Consider the following 25195-nt stretch of genomic DNA (forward strand, 5'->3'; position numbering starts at 1 on the left):
ACATGTACAAATATACGCTTTTAGTGAAGGTAAGAATTCCAACTCAAACTGACAAGAATGGGTGGTGAGTGGACACAATGACATTAGGAAAATGGCTTTTTAAAAAGTTTTATTTCAAGAACTTTGTTTTTTACTCTTATTTCAAAAAAAGGTGGGTCAAAGTACAAAAAAAAAGTAGTTGAATAACAGCGTAGGTTTAGAAATCACAGCAGCAGAAGCAATGTACAGACAGCACAGACAAAACAACCCAACGTATGCAATTTTGTTTGGGTTCTTTGCTTAGTGTGTGTGTGTGTGTGTGTGTGTGTGTGTGTGTGTGTGTGTTTCCCCTCCTGTACAAAATACATCAAAGCATGCCATGAGATCAGAAAAAGAAAAGAGTTTAACAAATGGTTACAAGAAATAGACTCTGTACAAGAGGAGGTCATGTTTCTCCCCGCACCCCCCCCCCCCCCATTTCCTCTCTTCTTGTTCTGCTTTAGGTTAGGTTATTCTGAAGACAGTTCACCTCCAAGTCAGCCTGGTCACCTTTGCCACCCTCAAGTTTGGGTGACATGGAGTTCTGGATGTTAAATGACTCCTCCTCTTTCAGGCAGGACTTGAGAGCTTCCTGGATTTTGTGGGGAGCACTAGGGTCATCCTGGAAGAGGAGAAAAGATGAGGAGGGGCATGAAGGAGACAGTGGGTAGAGGGATCAAATAACACTCTAGGCTTTTGAAAGAAGAAAGAAAGAGGCTCTAAGACTCTTAGCAGCTACTTTCTAGGAATGTCTTCCTAAAAAAATACTAGCCAGACAGGGATGAAACCTGGCAGGTAACCGGATTACAAATCCCTTTAATGGAGGCCAGTCTGAGGTTTTCAGAGGGGAGGGGGAGGGGGTGGGGGAAGGGGGAGAGAAATAGTCCCTTTAACACTTGATCTGGCCCCTCAAGAGTCTCAGAGCTCCCCTTGGGCAGGGCCTTCCATCCTGCTGAGGCTCTGCTTTCCCAGAAAGGTACTGGTCAGGGAGCTCCCCTAGTCAGGGGCACGAATAGGCCCATGGTCAGGTGCAGAGCTGCTCCCAGCAAAACTAGGGCCCCTCTCCCCATGGCAAGTATACCTCCTTTGACAAGAGGCCAGAGATGTGCGTGCCCCTTTACCAGGAGAAGTTGATCTACCAAAAGATGCTAGGGGCGCCTGGGTGGCTCAGTCGGTTAAGCATCCGACTTCAGCTCAGGTCACGATCTCGCGGTCCGTGAGTTCGAGCGCCGCGTCGGGCTCTGGGCTGATGGCTCAGAGCCTGGAGCTGCTTTCGATTCTGTGTCTCCCTCTCTCTCTCTGCCCCTCCCCCGTTCATGCTCTGTCTCTCTCTCTGTCTCAAAAATAAATAAACGTTAAAAAAAAAAAAAAAAAAAAAGATGCTAACTTACAATCCATGCCCGGGTGAGTCTGGCCGCCTCCATGGTACTCGTGCGGCTTCGCGTCAGACAATACTCACAATACTCATGCGGCTAGCTTCCCACCCATTTCTGACGTGAACCCGCCCCATGTATGCATGTCTCTCCATGTACATTGCCTGCAGCCCTGTGACAACCTCCTGGCCCTGAACTGAATTTGCTTGTCAGAGGTTTTCTGGAAACCCCACACCAGTACATAGTCCTCCAGGTCTGTGTTCTGGGCATTCAGAGAACTCCCACAGTGGCACCGGCCTTCCTGCCGTGCTTTTCCTGCAGGGCCATCTGGGGGTTACAGGCACACCTCATTTTTATTATGCTTTGCAGACACTGCCGTTTCTTTTCATTGAAAATTTAAATTTTTTAAATTTAAATGTATTTTTTTTAATGTTGGTTTATTTTTGAGAGAGAGAGACAGACTGCGAGCAGGGGAGGGGCAGAGAGAGAGGGAGAGACAGAATCTGAAGCAGGCTCCAGGCTCTGAGCTGAGCACAGAGCCCGATGAGGGGCTCGAGCTCACGAAGGGTGAGATCATGACCTGAGCCGAAGTGGGAAGCTTAACTGACTGAGCCACCCAGGCGCCCCAAAATGTTATTACACTGAAGGTCCGTGGTAACCCTGCAGCAGGCAAGTCTGTGGGTGCCATTTTTCCAGCAGCAACTGCTCACCTCGTGTCTCTGTGTCACATTTTGGTGATTCTCGCAATATTTCAAACTTTTTCATTATTATTATTTTTGTTATGTGATCTGTCATCAGTGATTATGACTCAGTGAAAGCTCAGATAGTGATTAGCATTTTTTGCAATAATGTATTTTTTAATTAATACGTACATCTTTTTAGACAAAGTGCTATCGCACACCTGCTAGATTACACGCTGTAACATCACTTCTATGTGCCCTGAGAAACCACAGAATTTGTCTGATTCGCTTTATCTTGACATTCACTTACTGCAGTGGTCTGGAATTGAACCCACAATACCTTGGAGATATGCCTATATACCCAGTGTGATTCAGCTGGCCTCAGTTCCTTCTTAGGCACTCCAAATAGCTATTGTAAGTGCTTGGAACTCTGCTGATCAAAGAGGTTGGGTGAACACCCAGGCAGGCTCACCGGTAGCCAGAAGGGTAGAGAATGTTGCTATCTGACCAGCTAGCTCAGACCTTTCTTGGTTTAACCACTTCCAAAATTGAAGGTCATCATCATGCTGAAGGAACATGACAGTCTCCACACAACTGTGGCGAGTCCTTGCCCATGCTGACTGCTACTGAGTTTGACCCATAACAGCACTAGGTCAGGGTAGTGACTAGTTGGACAGAAGGTAGGGAAAGGCTTCAGGCTTATACAGGACACTACGGGTGTTCAAAAGTCCTGTGCCTAAACAAACCACTGTCACCTCCCCCTGCTCCCAGCCTCACTTAGCACTTTTTCAGAAGACTGGCTTGAATACAGCATTATAATACAGTTTCAAAGACCTCAGGAATGATTTATGGACAACAGGAGAACACACGTTCCCCATTCACAACTCCACAAGAATAAGAAGAAATGAACTTCATATAGTGTTGAGGCAGATTTCAGGTACTTGGTATTTTCTATTACTGCTGGGAGAGATTTAGAAAAAAACCTTTTCAAGAGCATAAATTTAGATGTGGTGAGATGGAAAGATCTCCATGATATATTAAGTATATGTATACACGTACACACACGTACACACACAGGCTTTAGGGAGAGGGAAGCGGGAGGGGGTAGAACTGCAATTTTCATTCCATGTACTTCTGCGTGGTTTGGGGAAAGACACTGGGCACGGAAGCTTGAGAGGTGGGCCTTTAAAGATCCTGGGTCGGGGCACCTGGGTGACTCAGTCGGTTAAGCGTCCGACTCTTGGTTTGGCTCAGGTCATGATCTCACGGTTCGTGGGTTTGAGCCTCCTGTTGGGCTCTGTGCTGACAGGACGGAGCCTGCTTGGGATTCTCTATCTCCCTCTCTCTCTGCCCTCCCCAACTCATGCCCAAGTACACTCAAAATAAATAAATAAACTTAAAAAAAAAAAAAAAAAAGTAAAGATCCTGGATAGAACAGACTTTGGATCACAGCAAGCATGGAACAAGAGAGGATAGCCTGTGTTCACCCACCCTCTCATGAGGACAGTTCTCACTTCCGTGCTGTTCCACATCCTGCTCCCCCCACCCCATCCTTGACATCAGACAGGCTTTGAGGGCAAACAGGGGCATCATGTGAGGAAAAGTAGATTTAGGGGTGTTTACAGATCTGGACATCTAAGCTGTGATGCCATGAAGGTGAGGGCCCAAATGAAACCTGGCCCCTTGAGGGCTCATGGGATTTAGACAGATGAGAAAACCGACTTCTGGGCCGATAGGTGGGATACGGATATTCTAAAAATAAGGAACATATGTATCCCACGATGCTATTAGACAAGCTAAGTACTTCCAACAAACAGCACAGGTGAGGCAGTGTCTAAACCAAGATGGAGCTATCCTAATCCACATGTCTCCTCCAGAACTAGATCCTATTAAGCTTAGGGCTGCTGAAACCCTCTGCAGAAGGCCCGTCTGCCTTTGGTTTGCGGAAGTCACTCGTGGAGACGGAGCTGGCCCTCCATCTGGCCTAAGTCCTGGCAACTGCTCTGCGTCCCCCTTCCCGGCATTCCACCCCAGCCAAATGGACATCCTTCAGCCCAGGGGTAGTGTGGGTTCAGGCCCGCACCCCCACTTGTCCAGACACAAATCTCTCTCAGAAGGGGATGGGCAGTCAGTATTTTACCAAATACATGAAAGAAATCGAGCCTAGGAGTAAGAAAGATTTAAACTGGGGATGGGGAGGTCAGGGGAGGACTAAAGGACCCCATGGACAAGTCTAGTAATTACTAGACTGAAATCCTGGAAGGTCTGTCAAATCTCAGGAAGACCAAGTTATATCCACGACCTTCGCTGACGGTGCAGCGTTTGCCGTGGGACTCGGGTGACTTCCCACACGCTGTGCCGCCCACACGCTAGCCATTCCTCCCCTTTCCCCGATGCTCCTTTCGGGGGCTGGCTGCTCAGCTCCAGGGCCCACGCACTCTCGGCCACTGGCTCCCTGGCCGTGGAACCCAGGCGAGGAGCCGCACGAGGCCACTGGAGCCGTGGTGGGGAGGGGAAGTGTCGCCGGCACGGACACCAGCAGCGGCTCCTTCCCAGATGTTGTCTGAAATCATTCAGAGTGTGGCCTGTAGAGATTGCTGGAGATGGGTGGGGAAGATGACCCACTCAGTCCACTTCACTTATGTAAAAGAAATGACCCCTAAGATAAGTAGGACTCTCCAAAATTTTCAGAGCCTTCAATCCCAAGGGCATTTGAGGGGTGAGGGGAAGGAGGTGGCAGAGACTACATGGGCGGGTGTGACTTGGAGGCTCCCGGTTCCCCCTCCCAGCCCGCCTGGAGATCTCCCGGCTTTCATCCTGCTGCTAGCATCACTGGTAAGCAGCCAATGTGGCGGCTGAAGCAACAGATAGGGCTTCACGTCACAATAAAGTGGCAACGGTCTTAACTGCCAGTGCCTGCAAGACCTTCAGTATGACCAAGTCCGACTTTTGGGCTAGGTGGAGAGCGTTAAGAGATGAAGGTAGAAAATCCACAAGTACACACCCTGCTGGACGGGACAGGCATCCCCTCTCATGCTCAGGGCTTTGGCAGAGAGGACATGATGTCCCCTGGGACACAAGTTGAGGGAAAGATGCCAGGCGGGAATGACCTTCGAGATCCAAGAGGTGACAGAGACCTCCAGAACTCATCTTGCCGCCACTTCACTGAGAGATGTCCTGAGCACGGCCCAGAAAACCCCACGGCCCTTCTCAGCAGAGTCCGCCATAGCTGCCCAGTCCCTGCTCCACTCCGTTTTTAAGGCTTGCCATGTTCTGAGTCCAAGGTCAGTGGGAACGTTCATGGACAAATGCTGTCCCTTCCACAAAGTTGGGTCAGCCAAGAAGAACCGGAAACCTCTGTATTGGCTCAAGCAACCAAGACCTCCGAGAAAAGCTAATTCCTTCCTCTCCCTCTTTGGGAAGAGGGAAGGAGTCTTTCTACACTTGGGGTGACAGAAAATGTATGTGTCAGAAACTTTCTTAAGACATTTGCACTCTGCGGACAATGAATACCCTGACTGGAGGAACCATCGTACAGGTCTGACCTGCTGCCCCACATGCATGAGATGGCAGATCAGACAACAGAACCAGAAGACCTTGCAGTAGGCCATCAGTCACCAGTATTCCACAGATGACTGAATGCATACTACCTCGAGGCGCTGGGCTAGGTGGGAAGGGGGTATACGCACAGGCCTACATCCTGTGGGCTGATGAATGTGTTTATCAAGATTAAAGTTTATAAGACATCTTGTTTCCTCGGTTATTATGTCCATCTTGAACTTATTAATATCTTGATGCATACCAAGTAAAATAATATCTGTTGTTTCTCTACCCTTTATATCAAAGACTTCAAAAAATTATCCTAAACTAACCTCTTTCATTTCTTATTTAAAGGACCTCTTTGCTCCTCCTCCACCAGGCCAAGTTCTTCTTTCCTGGGGTTTGGTGAACAAGGTCCCATTTACTATTCTTCTCTCTTTTCCTTCTGGGGGCTACACTTTACCCATCTATAAAAGGAAAACAACGATCTAGATCTGTGCTGTCCCATACGGTAGCACGAGCCATGTGCCGAATTCCTGGACTTGGCCATGACACGATCTGGAGCTTGGATGGTTTCCGCTTTATTTATGAAATTCTCTCTGACAGTATCCAGTACTTAACTGGTTGTCTGGTCCAGATAACACACTAAGCCCGGATCTTTAGAAACTGGTCTATTGGGACCTTCTATTGGGTTTCAACTGACATTTACAAGCCCATCTTCCTAAGAAGAGAACTTACCCCCAGACTCATGCTTCCACCAGTGTTCTGTGCTTACCTTACCCTCACCAGTGGATATATGCCTGCCAGTTTTAGGGTGCTTAAACAATACAAAGGACACTGTTTTCCTAGCCATCCAGAGGTTTCTGCTCTCATCCCAAAGAGCAACTACCATTCACTTCAGTGCCTGCCAGGAAATTCTCTCTCAATGAAAGCAGAGTGTTTCTTCTTGATACAGAAAATAGAGAGAAAAGGAGAAAGACAAATCGGACTTCTAAAGTCTAGACGAAGCTAAAAATCAGGAGTCCTCCTAGACAAAGAGCTTCCATACTACCTGTAACTCTGCGCATCAAGGAAATGACACGCCATCCTGCCCTCAGTTCCACAATCCCCGTCCCAGCAGGTCACCCTGAGCTGACCTCCAGAGCTGTGGGGAGGGGTTCCACACTCACTTGGAAATAGATCAAAGACAGGGTAGGGGCCGGGTGTGCATTAGCCTGAGGGGAGTTGTGGGGGGAAGACGAGTTACCTGACAGACAAGTTACCACAGAGAGCCAAGGTGAGGGCAGGGGGGAAGGAGGTACGGGGAGTGTCTCCAAGCTTCCTTACGTTTGGGTGAGAGCCTTCGGCAATGGTGGAGAGGGAGAAGTTATCGTTGTGGAGCTCAGACGGGGTCCGGAATTTGCTGGTTAGGACAGAAGAGAGCAGGGAAAATGTGAGTGAAGTGATCACGGCCAAACCTGACGAGAGCTTCCTGGGTCAAATACTGTATTTCATCAAATGCCATGGGCCGTAATAAGATGTGCCATTACTTGCTGGACCGCTGAGAAAAAAACTTCTACCATTTAAACTGTGATCCAATACTTTCTTATCACCTAGAGCGTTTATTATATACTGGAAGTAGCTCATTGTGACATTAGATAAAGAACTGATGGTGATATGAACAGCTCTGGCCAGGATCGCGAACGCCAGGCACTCACATCTACATCATGACTGCATCTGGCCAACAGTGGTTATAAGATACGAGCGACCAATTTCAGGCATGTGAATATGGGGGCAGGGGCGATGTGTATCTTAGAGTCAGTACAGCACAGCAGTATCTGTCGTGCTACGTGTGGTGTTATCAGAGCGGTAACCGGCCCTGGGAAATGAGGGTGACAGCGTTTGAGCTGAAGGGGCACGGGGGCCATGCTCTGTACAAAATGTGTAGCCTGCTAGGGGAGGAAGGCCGAGAACGGGCCCTGTCTCTGGCTGCTGCCCCCCTAGCAGTTGCCCCTTCTCTCCCCCACCCTCCTCAGCAGCTATCCTGATAGGTGGTCGCACCCTCTCCCTCTGCTCCCCTCTGCTGCAGCCGCCCTGGGTGCAGGCGTGGGGAAACAAGGGTCCTGGCTTGTGATCACACGCACAGATACGGCCCCGCCTCAGTGCACAGGCACAATGGAGAGACCCCTTCTGCCCCAGGATGGTGAGCTGAAAGGCCAGCGAGTGCACGTTGCATGAGTTTACCCAGCAAAGGAGCAACAACAGATGGTGTTTGTCCTTTTCCCAGGACCCAGGGAAAGTCCTTCAGTCACATTCTCTGGAGGGGGTCTCAGGTCAGGGGGAGGGGATAAGGGGGCAACAGGGTAAAAGGGAGGTTGGGGGCAGTTCTGCATAAATTTTCTCACGGGCCCCCAGGCGGCTGAACTGCCACCTCCTCCTTTTCTGACTCCAGTGACACTTTAGGACATTCTTTGGCTCAGTGCTAAGAGTGATTCTCTCAGCATATAAGGTCACGTCCAAGTGTTGAAGGCACAGATGTAAAGGCAAATGCGTGCTGACTGACACAAGCACACAGCAGCCACTCCTCTGCTGAGAGAGAAGCTGACACGAGACTCTATTCCCATCTGGCCCTTAAAATCCACAGCAGAAGTTAAGCCTAGCCCCTCCCACGCCCAATATTCTACTTAGGAGAGGTAAAGTGGATTTCCCGAAATTCCTTGCACTTTTGTCCCGACCAAGGGTTGACAAGTTTTCTACAGCAATGCACTGCCAAGCCCCTTCTCTTCCGTGTTCGCGGAGGAAGAGCCCGTACTGACAGCAGGTCTGAGGGAGCTGGGGTTCCTTCCTGTAGATGTGTGAGTGGGATCCTCACACCGGCCATGACGGACAAAGCCCTGGGAAACAGGTGCAGTCAGCCAGTGGTGGGGTGAGCATAGTGACCTACACGGGGGACCACAGCCAGGTGCACTGGTGGCCTTTTCTTTAAGCACCATCTATCCCCGGGGTGGGGGGTGTCGGGAATAGTGCCAGACAGTGGCAGAGGGGCCACGGGGTCTTGGGTTCTACGGCAATGCCAGCACATCCCGCATAGGAATGGATACACTTGGATGAGTGTTTGGTGTGAAAAACACAACTAGGGATGTAGAGCAGGTGCCCGGGCCCCTCGTGACGATGTCCCTGGAGCAGGTGGAGGGGTGCGGACGTAGGGTCAGGTGGGGCGGGCCCACACAGACTCACTTGGTCCTACGCAGCTTGGTATTCTCTGTCTTGAGCAGATATAGCTTCTTGGCGAAGAACACTGTCATCATGAAGAGCAGGAGCAGTACAAGGGCGGCCGAGCCGACGGCCACGCACATCACCTGGAAGTCGGTGATGATGGACTCGCAGCGCATCCCCTTGTGCCAGATGTAGTCCTGTGTGTTGCACCTGTGGTGGCGACAGAGAGAGACTGAGATGACAGGCAGACAGCCGTGGCCACAGCGAGGGCCTGGTCCCTGAGCCCCATACTCACCTCAACAGCCCATTCCTGGGACTGTGTTGAGGAAGTGAGATGTCCCCGATCTGTGCAGGCCTCATAGCTGAGACTCTGTACAACCACACCATGAAGTGACGGGCACTGAGGAGGGCACTTGTTGGGATGAGCGCTGGGTGTTGTATGTTAGAGATGAATCACTGGCTTCTACTCCTAAAACCAGTACTACACTGTATGTTAACTAACTTGAATTTAAGTAAATCTTAGACGTCCCATGAAGTGGGCAGAGCAGCGCTAAGGTCCATGATATAAACAAGGCAACCAGGGCACTGAGAAACTGAGTGAACTGGTCATTCCCATGAGTATGAAGTGACTGCGGAGGGTGAGAACCCTGGCTTTCCCCCTCGCAGCCTCAATGACAATCACAGGATTCTCTCAGCTCCCCCTGCCCTTGGCTCTGGGTGAAAGACAAGATAATAGGACCTCTGGCTCCAAAAGCAGTCAATTCACTCTGCACGTGAGAACCTATCTTGCTGTTCTGCAGTCCCATCTAGTTCACCAGGCTATCCAGACGCCAAAATGTAAGGAAGTGACAGACAAGGACGAACACAAAGATGGATGTACATTCCCCTCCTATCGCAGCCCCCCAAATTCTGCCCCTAAAACTTCGTGTCCTATTACCATGAGAAATGTCAGGAAAGCACAGTGAGAATCAACCCTCTGGGTGGGTTTTAGTCCTTTTGTTGAGTGACTTTCTCTTGCCCTTGGGGACATTCCCAGGCTCCAACTCTTCCAATGACATTGCTGTTTCCATGGGAACCAGGCTGCTTCAAAGAGGAAAGATGTGGAAGGATACAGAAGCAGGCAAATGAGGGAGGACATGAACCTCAGGGTGAATGACAGACAAGAGAAAAGGGGTCCAGGAATGGGGAAATTAAGCATTGGAGAACTGGGCTCCTCCACCTCCGGAATAGGGTGGGGAGATGTGACTTAACAGGAAATTTCTTTCTTTTCCAACTGACCCTCTGCAGTCCAGGGAGGCTATGTGTCTGGGGAGGGCGGGGAAAGAAGATCCTGCTAACTTGCTGCTCTGGAGAAGTTCTGCTGTAGCTCCGATCATTTCCCTGCAGTGGGCCAGGGCGGCGGAGACAAAGGCATGCTGCAGTCTGCAACTGAGGGCTTGGCAGTCTCCTGTGAGTGGAATGCAAAACAGTTTCCGGGCCACAGCCAAGCCTGGTTGTGCACAGCGGGAGGAGGAGGCTGTGGGGGAGGAGGGGGGAGGCCGGAGAGTGACCCCGGGATGGAAGGTGAGCAAGGGGGGGGGCTGAGGGGGTGGGGAAGGTGGGCGGGGGGGAGACTTATGGAAAAGCCCTTCTGAGGCAGGACCCACTGGAGGGTCCCTGGTCAGCACACCCACACAGCTTACTAAGGACAAGCTTAATTTCTCACTGGGGCGTCCCAAGAGCTCCAGGAGGTTCTGGGACCTTTTCTAGCTCTCCAGAAGCAGCAAGGACCCTACATTTCATACTGTGATAGGAGAAGACTACTTTGAAGGTGAAAATGCGGGCCTCCGATAGGGTGGAAGATAATGATTTCACTGCTCCCAGGCTAAAATCATCACTGTAGTTCCCCTAACGAAAGCTTGAGGAGCAAAATCACAGGGTTTCCACATATTTCTGGTAGCCCTTAACCAACAGGCAAGGTCTTGTTGCCATAATTTCTTGATCATGGTTCCTTTTAGCAATGACTGGACTACTCCAATCAGAACAGTGTGGGCACATCCTATATGACTGACCCTAATCATCTCACGATCATTTATATGAAAGAAGGAACTAGAAGTCAAGCTTTAATGCCAAAGGCACAACATTCACGCCTTCTACATGTTATTCTTCTATCAGAACATCAAGACCTACAGAATTTGAATTCTTTACACACCTCCAAAAAAAAAAAAAAAACCAAGAAAGAGAAACATCAGGAATGACATTTAAAGAGACCCCCCAGATTACAGAAATTCTCCTCCTAGGACCAATGGAAACAGGTACCAGAGGAATCTGGGGGTTCTACTCTACTTCTAGGGCCTGTAGAGGATGGAGACAAGGAAACTATCCACATCACCCCTGACTTGTGATTCTTCCACAAAAAGCCAGTGAGCTCTCACGCCATGATGGCAGGTGTATGAGGTATTCCTGAGGTGGCATGGGATGGTGGCTACAGTCAATGTCCTTAGAGACACTAACCTCTCTGGGTCTTCAAAACATTCTGCACTGGGTATCCCAAGGAAGACAAAAATCAAGGTAGAAGGGAAAAATCCACTACCCCAAATTAAGAGACCCTACCACATCTGATATGCCAGGAAAGATACTTTGTTTGACTTGACCTTTTTGAATGGCTGCTTTTGGGGTCTGCTCCCAATAAGAAGGTCCTCACTCTGACTTTACATGCCCACCTCCCTACACATGCCCTGCAGGGAGATAGGGTTTTCCTATAGCCGCACACATGGCTCAGAGGGAGTGCTCCGCAGCCATCTTTCTTCCAGAGTCGGCTTATAGGCCTACTTTTTCTGCTAGCATAGCCGGAACTCTCCAACGAAACACCTGAAGCCAGTAAAGACCTCTTTCCAAAACCCTTAGAGAAGTCCCCTCCCTTTGCCTTTATAAAGCTTAGTGGTTTGATAAAGAAAACACGCTTGGAGGAAATACAAAATCTTATTTCTGAGGAATCTCTCCTTGTGATGAGATCACAGGAAGTACATTTAAGAAGTAGTTCCCCATAGAAGATATCTGAGTGAATGTCTCTTGATCCTCTTGGCCTGGGAACACACAACCTCTTGGAAGTTGTGCCTATCACATCCCCCTCTTTGCTGAGTCTGCCTCACATACGCTCTTCAGGAGTTCTTTTACAAGCCCCTGTGCACCTGCCTGCCACACCCTTACCTGCAGAAGGCCCCTATGTTCTCCACCAGGTAGCACTGGCCGCCATTGTGACAGTAACTTGGAAAGAGGTCGCACACTGACCGGCAGGAGCCGTTATGTCGCACAAAGCCGCTGCGGCACTCAGTGCCATTCTCGCTTGGGGTCAGGTCCCTGCCTGGCTCTCCAGGGCGGGGCCTGAGGGCGATGCTGCTGCCAGGGACCATCCCCAGAGTGTGCTGTGGGGGGACAGCATGCCACCGACTGGTAGGCTGGCCAGTCCCGGGCCCCAGACCAGGCTTCTCGGTAGGCACCAGAAGGTCACTTTCATCTTCCAGGTCTCCACCTCCCGCTGCCTCCTTGTCATCCTCCTCTTCCTCCTCCTCTTCATCAAGGTCATCATAGAAGGATGTGGTGGGGTAGAAGTCAGATTCATCAAAGGGGGTGAAGTCATCGTATAAGTCAAGCAGGCTCCAGGAAGGGGTCTCTCCCCCAGTATCAGGGTGGTGCTCTGAGGTTCCTGGCGACCCTGGGAAGCTCTCCAGGTCGGCACCACGGCCCTCACCATCCAATCCTTCGAAGTAGTCGATGTCAATTATATCTGACGCTGGCTGGGGCTCCATTGTGCCCTGAAAGGGGAATGTGGGCTCTGGCCCATGAGGGTCATGTGTGCTGCCTCCCAGGTTCAACCAAACCTCCAAGGGACTCTCCTTGGGGTGTTCTGGGCCGGGGCTCAGCATGTCGCCAGGTGTGGGGGAGGGTGGTCTGCTGGCCTCTGTAGCCTTGGGGATGGAGGGGGCCATCGATGACTGTCCCAGGGCCTCCTTGGGAGCCGGGAGCGTGGCTGGAAGGGCCTGGGTGTCGCCGCTGCCGGCCTCTGCGGTCACTCCACCCAGGCCAGGGCTGTCAGCCTCCAGCCAGGGTGCGCCGGTCACCGCTGCCGACGCCTCCAGCACCTCCTCTGGCCCGACACTAGGCCCCATCATGGCCTGCTCACCGCCAGGTGCGGTCCACGAGGTCTTATCTTCCTCAGCTGCTGGTGGGCCGGCCTTCTCCCTCGTTTCGTTGGCAGTCGGCTCCCTCGCCAGGATGCTCTTCACCTGCTCGTGGGCCTCGACGGCGCTGCCAGCCTCACGGGCTGTGGACGGGAGGTAGGGGGCGCGGCGTCAGGGCCCCGCCCCCCGCCCACCCGAGGAGACCAATTCAAGGTTTCCCAAGGCCCCGCCCCCACCCCGCCCGGGCCCTTTTCTCGCTCAGGCCCCGCCCCTCGGCCATCATACCCCGCCCCCGACAAGCCCGCAGTGTACCCGCGGCTGCTCCCACCTCCCACCCAAGGCGGAGGTTTTATCCTCAGGGCTCCACCTCACCTCCAGACCCCGCCCTAAAGTCGCACTCTCAGGGTCCCGCCCCACGCCAGGCCCCGCCCCAACTCTCATCCTCATGGCCCCATCACCTCAAGGTCCCGCCCCGAAGTCTCACCCTCAGGCCCCTCCCACCCAGGCCCCTCCCCCAACCGGCACCTCTGTCCGAACACCCGGGCCGGGGCCGCCCCCAACCCCTCGGCCTCCCCCAAGTATCCCACCTCTTCGCGCGCCCCTTCCCCCGCCCCGGTCGCGGGCAAGGAGCTGCCCCGCCCCCTTGCCACAGCTCGCTAACTCCGCCTGTACCCGAGGCCAGCGGGACCCTGGCCCAGGGTGGGGCGCGAGGGCCGCGGGGGTCCTGGTCGCAGTCGGTACCTACCCGGCGCGGCCCGGGTGGCGAGGACCAGCGCGGCCCCCAGAAGCAGCAGCAGAGGCGGCGGCCCCCGGCCCGGGCCCCCGCCCCCGGCTCGGCCCATGGCGCGGCGCCCCGACCGCTGTCCGCGGTCTGCCCGGCTGGCTGCGCCCTCGGCTCACCGGCCGCCGCGCCTCCCGCCCGCGCTGCGGCCGTCTCAGCCCACGATGGGCAGCGCGAGAAGCCGCATGCCGCCGCCGCCGCCGTCCGCCGCTGTCCCCGGAGCGCCGCGCCTCCCCGCCTCCCCGCGCCGCCGCTGCCGCGCTCAGCGCCGCCCCCACCCCGCCCGCCGCGCCCGCCCCGCCGCACGTAGCTCTGACGCCGGCCCCGCTCGATCCGCCTGCCGGGGACAGACAGACCCCCGGCTCGGGACGCCAAGACAAACGGACGTGGAGTAGCGCGGGTGCGGAGCACAGCGCCGTGCGTGGCGTTAGCCGACAGGTGCACGGGCGGGAGACCTGTGGGGCGGGGCCCGCCCTCCCCGTGGAGGGCTGGCACGGGCCCCCCACCTGCGAGGAACCCACCCGCCACGCGGCGAGCACGGAGGCGGGGGCCCAGACACCCGCAAGCTTGGGGCGGGGCTCGGAAGGGCCGCAGGGGGCGGAAGCCCGAGCTGGAGCTGTGGAAATGAGCCGAGCCCGGGGTGCACGGAGCCTCTCAGATTTCTGCGCCAATGCCGTGTTCGGGGAGGGGAAGGGTCTCGGGGAGGTCTGCGGGTGTCCACGAGGGCGGGGCGGGCGCTGGCAGCGCCAGGCAAGGGGGCGAAGCCGACGGCCCGGGCTCTAATCGGATCAGACCTAATCCGTCCATAGCCAAAGCCCATACCTTGCACAGCCAGGCCCGCCGCAATGCATCCCAGGGGCAGGGGGCAAGACCTTCCTCTGACTGCGACTACCCCACCTTCCTTCTTGCCTCTTCGGGGCAGCCTGGACAGCGGCCTTTAATCCTGGTCCCTTCCTCGCAGGATACATCACCGCCCATGTGCTCCAGGTCACCAAAGTTAAAGCTCCTGGACAGACCCAAATGGCCTAGATCACAGCCTATGGACGCGCGGGCACCAGGCCCAGCGTTAGAGTAGTCTGCGGGCCGTCCAAAGCTCAGTTCGGCCAGGGACCCCTCATCCCCAGAGCCCTGCTTGGCTGGAGAGTTGTGGCCTAGTTACCTAGTTTATTGCCCAAAGCAACCGTCTACCTCCTGATGTGTTAATGACCCGAATGATGACATTCAGGGTCAACACTTTAGACTTGACACCCCTGGTATTTGAGACACTCCCATTTCTGCAACTAGGCAGCCACATAGATGACTAAATTGGAGAATCTATCCCTTAATGTCCTAGCGTGTGGCTCTGGATGGGATTTCCTTGGTTCAAAGTGTGTTTCTCTCACTGAAACTACTGCTGCAGCGGTCTGTTAAGCAGGCCTGGTGTTCCCTTCCTTCCAGGTCTGCCTGGCAAACTCCTTACCCCAGAAAGCTCAGTTCCTGTCACCTTTTGCCTCTGCGAACCTGTCACTGAATTGTCTACGATAATTCCCCACTGGATTGCAAGGCACTTTGCACAGGGTCAGGCACAGGGAGGCTCCCTGAGGTGGTGTAGAAGCATAAACAAATGAATGGCAACCAGGTACTCCCACCCCAGAACCACAGGTCTGGAGCTTTCCGCAAAGGGGCTGACTTCCTGAGGCTCTTTCCACATGGCTTCTTGCTGCCTCTGGGGACAGTAAATACCAGTTTGGAACAACCACCTTCTCTGAGCAGAGGGTCAGGCTGGGCTTTGTACTTGTTGGTTGGCCGCAGAGGCACTAATACAGCCTCCAACCCCATCTCGCTTCCCTTGTCTGTAGCTTATCCCTGTATCTTCTTTTTTGGCCTATGTACATGTTTTTAGGTGTTCCTCTGCTTCTCTGTGTCTCCTGGACTCTTGAGTGGTGGTTTGTCAGAGTGGAGGATATTGGTGGACACGTCTATCTCCTCCTTCTTGAGGCCAGTCTGTGTGGGAAGGATGCCTCAAGGATGGGTCCCTTTGAGGTCTGGGGTATGACAACTACTCGCGTGTTTTTCATAAGGTCTGAACGGGGCCATTCTTCCACTTCTTTGTTAAGACTCTAGCTACTTGTTTTTCGTTTTAAAATATTTCATTAAATATTTAAATATATTTTTATTTTCAATTAAAATTTTTTTTCAGTAGGCTCCACGCCCAGCCTGGGGTCTGAACTCACAACCCCAAGATCAAGAGTTGCATGCTCCACCAACTGAGCCAGCCAGACACCCCTTAAGTTCAATTTTTGAATTATAACGAGCATATGGTATAAAATGAAATATGGAAAGTCTCCTTCCTCAACGACCTTCTTCCCTTCCTGGGAGACAAATTTTAACCTTCTTCATTTTGGGATTTTATATCAATGGTTGCCACTCACTTTCATTCTGATCCTCCCTAGCAGACCTCACCAGCAGTTTCAGAACTCAGCACAGCATACCTGGTTTGGTGACACCTCTGAGATGGATGGAAGCTCATCGTGCAATGGGGTGTGACACAGCAGGATTCGGCATCAGATCTGTGTGACCTTGGGAGAGTAACTCAACTCACATATGTTGAAAGTGGTAAACATAGTGTCCAGTGAATGCAATACTTTTTCTGGGCACAGTGGTTAAGACGTAGGAGTGAAAGAAAAGGAAAATTAGATCTAGAGCTTGTGCCCATGTCCATTCAAGTTTTTTGCATTTGGGCATCAGGGATGCTTTATGAAGATTCCATATGCCTCGGAGGTTCCTATTGGGTTTGGCAACCTGCCTCCAGTACCAAAGCAGGAATAAGGCCCATTGCCATGGCTACAGCCTGCCTCCATGTGCACAGAAAGCCTCTAGCTTAACTAGGGGGCTGTCCAGGGCAGGAGCTGCTCTGGTTGCCATGGCTGGGACATACTTTCATTGGGACAGGATGCAGCATGGTTCCTCAGTAGTAACTACTGTCATTTTAGTTTTCCTAGTACTGTACTCTAATTTGTCTCGTTCTTCACCATCATGCTACAAATACCTTACCATTTTGCACATTTGCACACTGACACAGATTGGTAAGGCCAGGACTTATGCTAAGATCTTGATTTCAAACCTTTTCATTCTTGCTTCATTTCATAAGAGTGATCAGGATGCAGAGGTCAGGCCTCACTTGGCAGAATGGAAGCCCTGCCTCTCTTCCCAACCCCAACACCCACACCTGGGCATTGAAACATTAATGCTATGATTTCTTAACAGGGTAGAGTGTGACAATAATCCAGACTCATGTCCTAAGTCAGAGTCAGAAAGGGCCATCTAGCATGGCCTCTCCCCTGCCAGCAGAGTTCTGGGCTGCAGGGCAGTCAGCTCTGACCATTTTGGGGGATGAGCTGCTGGTAGTGGACCTTCTTGCACTATTACCAGGAAGAAGAGAAGAACCAAGGGCCAGGGACTTGAGTTATTAGCGCTGACAACCACCTCCTCACGCAGGAACTGGGTTCTTCTCAATTGTACAAGTATTGATCCTAGAAAAGCATGTGACAATTTAGAGGTGGGCATCTTGTCCAGGCAGGCAGTGGGTTTGCTGCAAGACTGCTGCAAAAGCCCCTGAATTTCATTACCCTAAAGCCAAGTCATTTGGGAGAAAGCCACACAGCACAGCCAACACAGCATCAGATATGGAGCAACTAGGCCTCTCCCAGCTGGCGACCTCTCCAAGTGCTTCTCAGGAACCCCACAGCTACTGTACCATAAGCAGACCGGAAAAAGGAATGCCAGTCAATCTGGATGGCCATGGGAAATCCGTAAGTGGCAGGGCCAAATCAGCCATGGAAATCAGCTTGTGCAACGGGGTTATTACCATCCAATGTCACTGCTGCTTCCTAACTCCCTCAGGGACCATCTGGTGGTAGTGAGAGCACCTTAGGTGGGAGGTTGCCGTAGAAGAGAGTGGGGAGTATTTTCTTTCCTCAGTTGTCTAAAGGTGGTGGTCACAGTGCTGTATTAAGGCATGGCTATTTTGCTGAAGTTTGCAAAGGCTATACCCTAAAGGTCTGTAGTGGAAGGGCCTCGAGAGGCCTCTGGGGACACAAGAGAATAAAGATGGATCTAGTTCTTCAAGGCAGGTGAGGAACAGGAAGAGGGGATCAGAAAAGGCTCTCCCTCCTTGGGGTCTCACGAGTTGGGAGAGGGCTGGGGGATCCGCGGGGAGAGCTAGCTCCGGCCGTTTTTGGAACCTCTGATTAAGCTGATTCACAGGACTCTCCCCCTTTAGTCACTACTGTCTCAGCTCTGGTTTCAAGTTCAGGGTCAAAGGTGCTTCCTAATAGGAGAGGTGGCAGGCCTAAAAACAAGCCACAGGGAAATGAAGTCCAGGGGGGCCATTCACAAGGAGACCCAACATCAGGGCTCCTGGACTTCCATCCCATTCTGCAAGGTGACTTTCTTGGATGGACATAACCCATTAACAGGGGATCAAAGTACTTTGACCTTGTCCCCAAGAAGTCCTCCGTCAACAGGAGCAACTGAAGTGCCATCATGTTCCAGGAACGGTTGAACAGAAAGCAGCGGGGTTTCCATAAAGACTCAGGGCTGGCACTGCATATCCAGATAAAAGGGTGCTCTATTAGGATGAGGTCTTCCTGGAAAGATGAACCCTCCTCGGGTTAGCACATCCAGTGGGACAGGACAGGCCAGAAATTGTGAAAGCACATCCAATTCACAGACTATTTACCTTACCCCCCAGAAAGCTCAATTACACCGTTTCTTTTTCTTCAGGAACACTTGGCACTCTCTAAAAAAATCCTATTTCTTACTAGCTACTTTGGGTCTGGTATTCCTCCACCTCATAAGAGCATAAGCGGCCTGCGGTGCAGTGGCCTTGCCTACCTTATTCATAGTTATTATTTCATGGCATGCAAGGTCCAATGCCTGGCACATACGCCTGCAAATGTTAACTGGGCTAATGGAGCTCATAGGATGGACTGTCAGGAACCGTAGAGATCTTGCTCTACCATACAGCCTTCCTGAGTAGTGGTTCTCAAAGGGTGGTCCTTTGACCAGGTGCATCAGGATCCCCTGGGAATACGTTAAAAACACAAAATTTCAGAACTCACTCCAGACTTACTGAATCAGTTCTGAGGGCAGGGCTCAGCTGCTTGCATGCGAAAAATCCTATCGGTGACCCTGATCCATACTGAGGTTGGAAAACTGCTGTCCTTAATCACATTTGGGGGAACCACACCACAGTAAGGATCTGAGGAGACTGTGAGAGATTGATTGTACATGTCCTGTTATGCTTTAAATAGAACTCACACTCAAATTTATAAACCAGTCTTTAACTTGGATCAAGGATTAACCTCCTTCATCACCCTAGGGTAGCAATGGAACTCTGGGGGACCCCGCTGGCCTGAACACCCCTTACTGGAGGGAAGAGTTGGAACAGGTCTGAAAGCAAAGCACAACTGGCCCGGCACACTTCTGGAAGAAGCCGAACGTTCACCTCTCTGCAGACCCAGATTCCACTTTTTTTTTGCCTCACTGGGTTCATACGCATCTTGAAGGCAATGGCTTCTGTCTTCTGCACAGGGTTTGCATCTGTGGGTGCTCAAAGGCTGTCCTTAAAAGTGTATCAAGGTTCACAGAATTAACTGCCCTTAAGGCCTGCCTCCAACTTGAGGCTGTCTACACTGCATCCTGACATTCTCTAGCTTGCCAAAGCAAAACTACTCATTCTTCTCTTGGCAGGGTCAGGATGTTGGCCATACCCCTTTCTTCATTTTTACCATGGAAACAAACAGTGGGCAAGGCACATTTAACTGTATACTCCTTAAGTGTCATGAAATGGTCAGTCAGGAGGCCCCGAATCACTGAACTTTAATTGCTGACCAGGACTGGGTGGGGCTGAATATTTAGGTTCTTCATAGGACACATGAAGAGACTGATGTGTGAATGCAGAGAATGGGACTAGAATCCAGAAACGTTCTATTTATTCACTGAAAAAGGGAGATTAGGCCTTCTTGATCAATTTCCTCCAATCTTCCAAAACTCCCCCTTCTCCAAAATAACACCACACTGAGACACGTTTGTACAAAAAAAACCCCACGTATTATTCCCATCCCCCCCCCCCCCCCCCCAAATTGGGTGGCTGTATTACAGGAACGAAACCAGATCAAAGACATGAAAAGAAAAAGTCACCACTTATATTGAAACATAACAGTGTTAAGAATTCAGGTATTCTGTAGAATTGTTACCAGCATAGTAAAAATATTTCCACCTGGATCTTTTAAATTTGAAAGCGATCACATTAAAGACCTGAGGTTACAAGGGACCACAGTATGAACCAGAATTCCATTTTCCTTCTAAGAACCCAGTGGAAAAGGTAAGTATTTGGAATGAGTTTCCTTTGGGAAAGACTGGCAGGAAATAGGGAAAAAAAACCCTGGCCACTGTCAAAAGGCACTGGGATCTTTCTGGAGGCAAATGCATTGGAATCAAACTCCAGCAGGAACGAGCTCATTTTCACTCCGAGAGTCTAGAACACACACACAAAAGGAACAAGGTCTCCTTGGTACCAGTACTCTGATGGTAACCGGGGCTACCTGGTTAGAGGCAACACCTGAGGGTTTGAAAGGCAAATTTTAATTGTGGTTTTATTTATTTTTTTGCTTTCTGATACTAAGAGAAAAAGTTGAGGTGTTTTACAAATACCTCCCTACATCCTCTCATATGTAAAGCTTTACAGAATATATAGAAAAAGATACCCAAAAGGTGTTCCACTTTGCATTCTAAATAATGAAACTGCCACTTGAGAGGGTGACATGAAGAGGCCAGGTGCTTTGGAAATCAAGCTCCACCAAACACACCCTTCCCCCATCCACAGAAGAACAGAAGGCAGGAAGGACAAGAGAAAACCAAGAACTCTCAAGTCATTCATCAGCAGGGGTTGAAATGGGCTCAAGTTAAGGCATTTTTGTGGCTCTTCCTCTGGAATGGCATTCCAATCTCCCACTCCGAGTACCCCAGCCCTCAAAAGCATGATGCTCTGATTGCCAACTGGGTTCCTTGGTACCCCCAGCATCTCCTTGGCAACCCTGACAGATGGAATGTGAGATCTCAGAAAGGGAAGGGAGAAGGTATGAGAGGCCATTGATCCTGCCCCACTTCTCCAATCCCATCCCAAACCTAAAGTACCGCTTCACTAAACCCCACTCACCCTGGACTGCAAGAGGTAGTTTGGGGACTTGAACCCCCAGCCATCCTAACCAAGTTCCATGAGCTAGAATATTTAGCACTATCTACTTACTTTTTTTTTTTTTTCCTTTTTAAAGGTTTTTTGAAAGAGGGAAAAAAAGAATGAGTACAAAGCAGTGAATAGTGGACTAGACTCATTCGATAGTCATTGCCCTAGACTCCTACAGCTTTCCTGGCTAGTCTAGGGAACTAAGGAATGCCTCCCCAAATCCCTCCCCCAAACCAACAAACCATCTGCATAGAAAGCCAAACCGGTGGGCCAGGGATGGAGTGGGTCTGCTCTAATGCTTGTGCGCTACCCTACCAGGGACTGAAGGGGCGTGTTCCGCTACTCAGGGTGGAGGTCCCTCATGGTCCTCGCTGGGAATAAAATCAGTGGGGTCCCTTCCCCATCTCTTCGAATTTTGGTGCGTCTGTGTGGGGCAAAAGTCTCATGAAACTTCATCATCAGCACCAATCTCAGCTCAGGTTAGCAGAAATAAGGTCACTTATAATGCCTTTAGGTATGTTCCTTTTGGCTATTCCCTCTGCCCATCACCATTTTTTTGGTTCCTATTAACTTAGGATGCTCTCGTTTAAAGCAACAATGACAAAGGAAAAAAAAAAGATAATGATTATAAAGCATTATCCACATAAGACAAAGCAAAAAACTGTGGGGGAGCCAAAATGACAGACATCAAAATCTAATGCTGACAGGACCTGCAGAGAAACTGTATGCATACCCCACACCAGGCTGTGGGGGATGCGGGCTACTGTCAGGATGACCAGGGCACACTGTCACCATAAGCCTCTCCTTGTGTACTGGCTGAGGAACTAACACAAGAGGTGTCAGAGCATGGAGAGGGCTGGCAAGAGGAATGGGGAAATATGGGATGCGTGCTTGGGGCTGTGAGGAGAAAAATCCTAAAAGAAACCCAAGGAAGCTGAGGAACACAAGTCTCGTCATCCGCACTCCAGCTGGTGGCGCCGGGCGTGGACACGGCCTGCATCTTCCAGGCTAGGGGGCGGCCGAGGCTGGTGGGCCTGGAGCAGGAGGCGGAGGGACTCCATCCGTGGGCGGCGGAGGCGGTGGCGGCTGCTGCGGCGGAGGGGCATCTGCAAACACAGCCAAGAGGGACTCGTCATTGCTGGAAACGCAAGGGCTTGGGGAAGAGCCCGTTCAGAGAGAGATGCCACGGGAAGTAATCTTCCTCGCAGCAGGCAATCAGCACAGACTTTGTGGCACTGCTGCCACTGTGGTCTTCGCAGTTCAGGTCCACTGGCCCTCCAGGTCCCCGCTCAGGTGCTGGGGTGTCTGAATCTGTCCCAACCTCCTCCAAGGCGAGGCCCACCCCTTCCAAGAATCACTCCAGACCTTGTCAGAACTTAAGTGTATTTTGAGTTTATTGCATTTTGATGGTTCTAATTGTTATTTCTTCAGTTAAATGATAAGCTCCTTCCTGGGCAAGTTCTGGGTCTTCTTTCTCTCACAGTGCCTGGCCTAGGTGGGCACAAAATAGATTATCAATAACTTCTTGTTGATTAAGTGTCTCCACCAGGGCCAGAGAGCTTCACTCGAGGCGGCTGCTCACAAGGTGGACAGTCCTGGGATGCCCCACAGCTCCTGAACTGCAGTCCTTGGATTTTTGGCCAAAACTAGGTCAGGTCCTGAAGGGAACAATTAGTATCAGTGTCTGGGGCTCTTTCCTATTTCAACTTTAGCTGCTTAGCGTACAAAGGAACCCTAGAGATTATTTAATCCAGGGCTTTTAAAACCTTTTGATTTTGTCAGAAATAAAAACATATGAAACAAATAAATAATTCAAGCACAGCCTTGCTCACTGGTCAGTTCATCCAACTTCCCCCCAAGAGATTGCCACCAAACTGCCAAAGCTCTTCAAAGCTCTGAGAGAGAGCCCACTGGTCAAATCTCTTGAGTCCTCTTTTCAGAGGGGGAAACTAAGGCCTGAAGGGAGGAAGCACCCTGGCCGAGGAGGCCTGCCTGGTACCCAACAGCCAAGTCAGTGGCTCAGAATCCCTGAAACACTCACTTGTGGCAGGTAGTGGGGACCCGAAACCCCCCATATTCTCAAGGTGCTCCCCTGACGGCCCTTCAGGATGAAATCCTGGACAGTGTAAAGACCAGCGATCTCAGCTCTTGCAACTGGGATGGCAAATCGGGCAAGTCTCCCGGCAGGCTGACACATTTGCCTACCATCTGTAAGTTAACGACGTGAAGGTTCTCTTGCCAAGGAAAAGAAGTATCCCTATACTACAACCTCTGACTGGGACTCAAAGGAGATCATTTTTTCTATTGTCATGATCCTATACCCAGCTACACGGCTTTCTTCCATGCTCCCACACTATCTTAGTCCCTAGGGGCCCAGAGAGAAAGGAGATGAGCTTTTATACAGCCTGCCTCCTGGCCCTGTGAAGCCTCCCTGAGCGCTGCAGCGCACTCCAGGCACTTTGTGGTAAATCCTGTATACTACTATCCACTTGTTCGTTTCTTGTTTTCCCAACTACAGCTCCTGGAGACTAGGAATTCTCGAGACCTAGCTCTCGGTACCGTCAATAGGAGTTGACTCCTTGGCACGTATGTGAACATCTAAATGAACCAGGACTAAAGACGTGGCTGGGTTATCTGGCCACTACTGACTGCATTTTGGGACCATTCTGAGAAGATCTACAGGAGTAAAGGACAGGTCAGAGCTTCTGAAGCAGTCTTCTGGAGGCCAGGACTGAGGGAGAGCAAGGAACTGGCTTCATACACCTGCCAGACACACACTGTGTCCTCTCCATGGAGTCTGCTGGGACCTCCTGTTCCTTCTCAACATAGCCCCTCAATACTCCCTCCTTAGTCTAAGTTGCTACTACCGACATCCCGGAGTAGATATGAGAAACTTGTTATTTCTGCTCTAAACTGTTTTTTTCTTTCTTTGACCCTCCAATTTTGAAACCTGTGTCCATAGAGGCTCCTGTAGGAAAACAACTAGCAGCTCAGTATGTCTAATAAGATTCAAGCTAGACCGGCTTAAATAGGAGCAGGCGAGGAATGACCTTTTGGCCTCCCCACAGACCTCAGTGTCGAGAGTGCAGGCCACAAAGGTTATGGCACATGCAGCCAAACGCTGCAAGCATTTGCACTCGTCACCTGTGCACCTGCTCATCAGGGGCGGTGAAGAGCATGGACCACAGATCGATCTTCTGGAATCCCTGTCACAGGCTGCACTGTCCACGGACCTGCCACACTATAGATAATCTAGAGAACAAAGCCTTTGTCCCTTGTCTCCAGCCCTCCCAGAGAGACCCTAGGGTGATGCTTCCCCCCACCACGCTACTTACACATGCCGTTAGGTGCCGTGAGGGGTACCCGGGGTCCTAAGATGTTTCCTGGCATTGGAGGCATACCGGGAGGAGCTGGGCCACTCCCAGGCGGGTGGATGTTGGCTGCAACGGTGGGAATCATGCGGCCTGGCATGGGCTGCCCAGGGATCATGGAACCTGGGCCTGGTATCTGACCTGTGGAAAGAGATTTAAAGTATTAAGGTAAGTGTACTAGGAAGAAAGGGATCAATTCAATGCCCAAGAATGCTAAATACAAATACCTAACCCTCCAAAGGATTTAAAATACCAAAAGAACAATAATCTGTAATAATCTCTATGCCCAGATTTTCATTTTTTGGAGGAGAAGGAAGGATAATGGGGCATCTATGGAGTGAATGACTACCCTAAACACTGGTATAGGCAGGCAGCTGAAGAATCATTACAAGAAAAACACCCTAAAAAAAAGCTGTCATTTTGGTTACTTTGGGTGGACAGTGGTCATACATCTTCCTGAGGACACAAAATGCCAAGCACAGACCACAGGGGATGGAGAGGACTTTAACAGCACACGAGTGCACAGTCTGAGGATAGCAGCTCAGTTAAGAATGAGCTTTACACATGGGCTTTGTGGGAGGAAATATCTGAAAAGGTACTGGTCACAACTGAAATCAACATTATAAAGCGATTCTGACCAGAATCTCCAAGTCCTGTCCACAAAAAAGTCTCTCCTTCAAAACCCCACCATGAAACACTGGCCCCAGAGAACCACAGTGGTGGTGGTTGTGGGGGATTAGCAAGAAAAATGGATAATACCTTCATCTCTTTCTACCGGTTTGAAATTGACAAACGGAGACACTATACACAAGAACAGTAAAATACCTCCTTGTCTGCAGTTTCACACTG

General features: G+C 51.1%; 2 protein-coding genes across 8 annotated transcripts in view; both read right to left on the reverse strand.

Annotated features, from left to right (window-relative positions):
- Window positions 1–289: 289 nt before the first annotated feature.
- Window positions 290–13977, reverse strand: CSPG5 (chondroitin sulfate proteoglycan 5). 4 transcript variants are annotated; one of them, XM_042929174.1, is made up of 5 exons: window positions 13712–13977; window positions 11996–13109; window positions 8828–9016; window positions 6938–7013; window positions 290–640 (listed from the first exon to the last, which is right to left on the reverse strand). In XM_042929174.1, the coding sequence occupies exons 1-5, from the start codon at window positions 13806–13808 to the stop codon at window positions 479–481; spliced, it is 1638 nt and encodes a 545-aa protein (XP_042785108.1). In that variant the 5' UTR covers window positions 13809–13977; the 3' UTR covers window positions 290–478. The 4 variants fall into 4 exon arrangements, with proteins under 4 accessions (XP_042785108.1, XP_042785112.1, XP_042785110.1 ...); XM_042929178.1 differs by lacking the exon at window positions 13712–13977 and adding an exon at window positions 13425–13471; XM_042929176.1 differs by lacking the exon at window positions 290–640 and adding an exon at window positions 10085–10253 and having other exon boundaries at window positions 6937–7013.
- A 5936-nt stretch (window positions 13978–19913) lies between these two features.
- SMARCC1 (SWI/SNF related, matrix associated, actin dependent regulator of chromatin subfamily c member 1) overlaps window positions 19914–25195 on the reverse strand; it is a 202983-nt gene continuing 197701 nt past the window's right edge. For 3 of the 4 annotated variants that reach the window (XM_042929205.1, XM_042929204.1, XM_042929203.1), the window contains exons 27-28: window positions 24311–24487; window positions 19914–22081 (exon numbers count right to left, since the gene is read on the reverse strand). In XM_042929205.1, coding sequence (XP_042785139.1) covers window positions 21984–22081; window positions 24311–24487 — 275 coding nt within the window. In that variant the 3' untranslated portion in view covers window positions 19914–21983. Of the gene's footprint in view, window positions 22082–22351; window positions 22634–24310; window positions 24488–25195 lie in introns of those variants that run through there. The other variant, XM_042929206.1, reaches the window with a different exon arrangement.

The sequence above is a fragment of the Panthera leo genome, chromosome A2 (genome assembly GCF_018350215.1).
Source record: "Panthera leo isolate Ple1 chromosome A2, P.leo_Ple1_pat1.1, whole genome shotgun sequence".
Lineage (NCBI taxonomy): Eukaryota > Metazoa > Chordata > Mammalia > Carnivora > Felidae > Panthera > Panthera leo.

Bases quoted from the DNA above. Each gene is read 5' to 3' on its own strand.
- CSPG5 (XM_042929174.1), bottom strand. From the start codon at position 13,808: ATGGGCCGAGCCGGGGGCGGGGGCCCGGGCCGGGGGCCGCCGCCTCTG. The intron at 13,110-13,711 runs GTAGGTACCGAC...TCCCGTCCACAG, and splicing joins CGCCACCCGGGCCGCGCCGG to CCCGTGAGGCTGGCAGCGCC. The intron at 9,017-11,995 runs GTAAGGGTGTGG...TCGCCACCACAG, and splicing joins AACATAGGGGCCTTCTGCAG to GTGCAACACACAGGACTACA.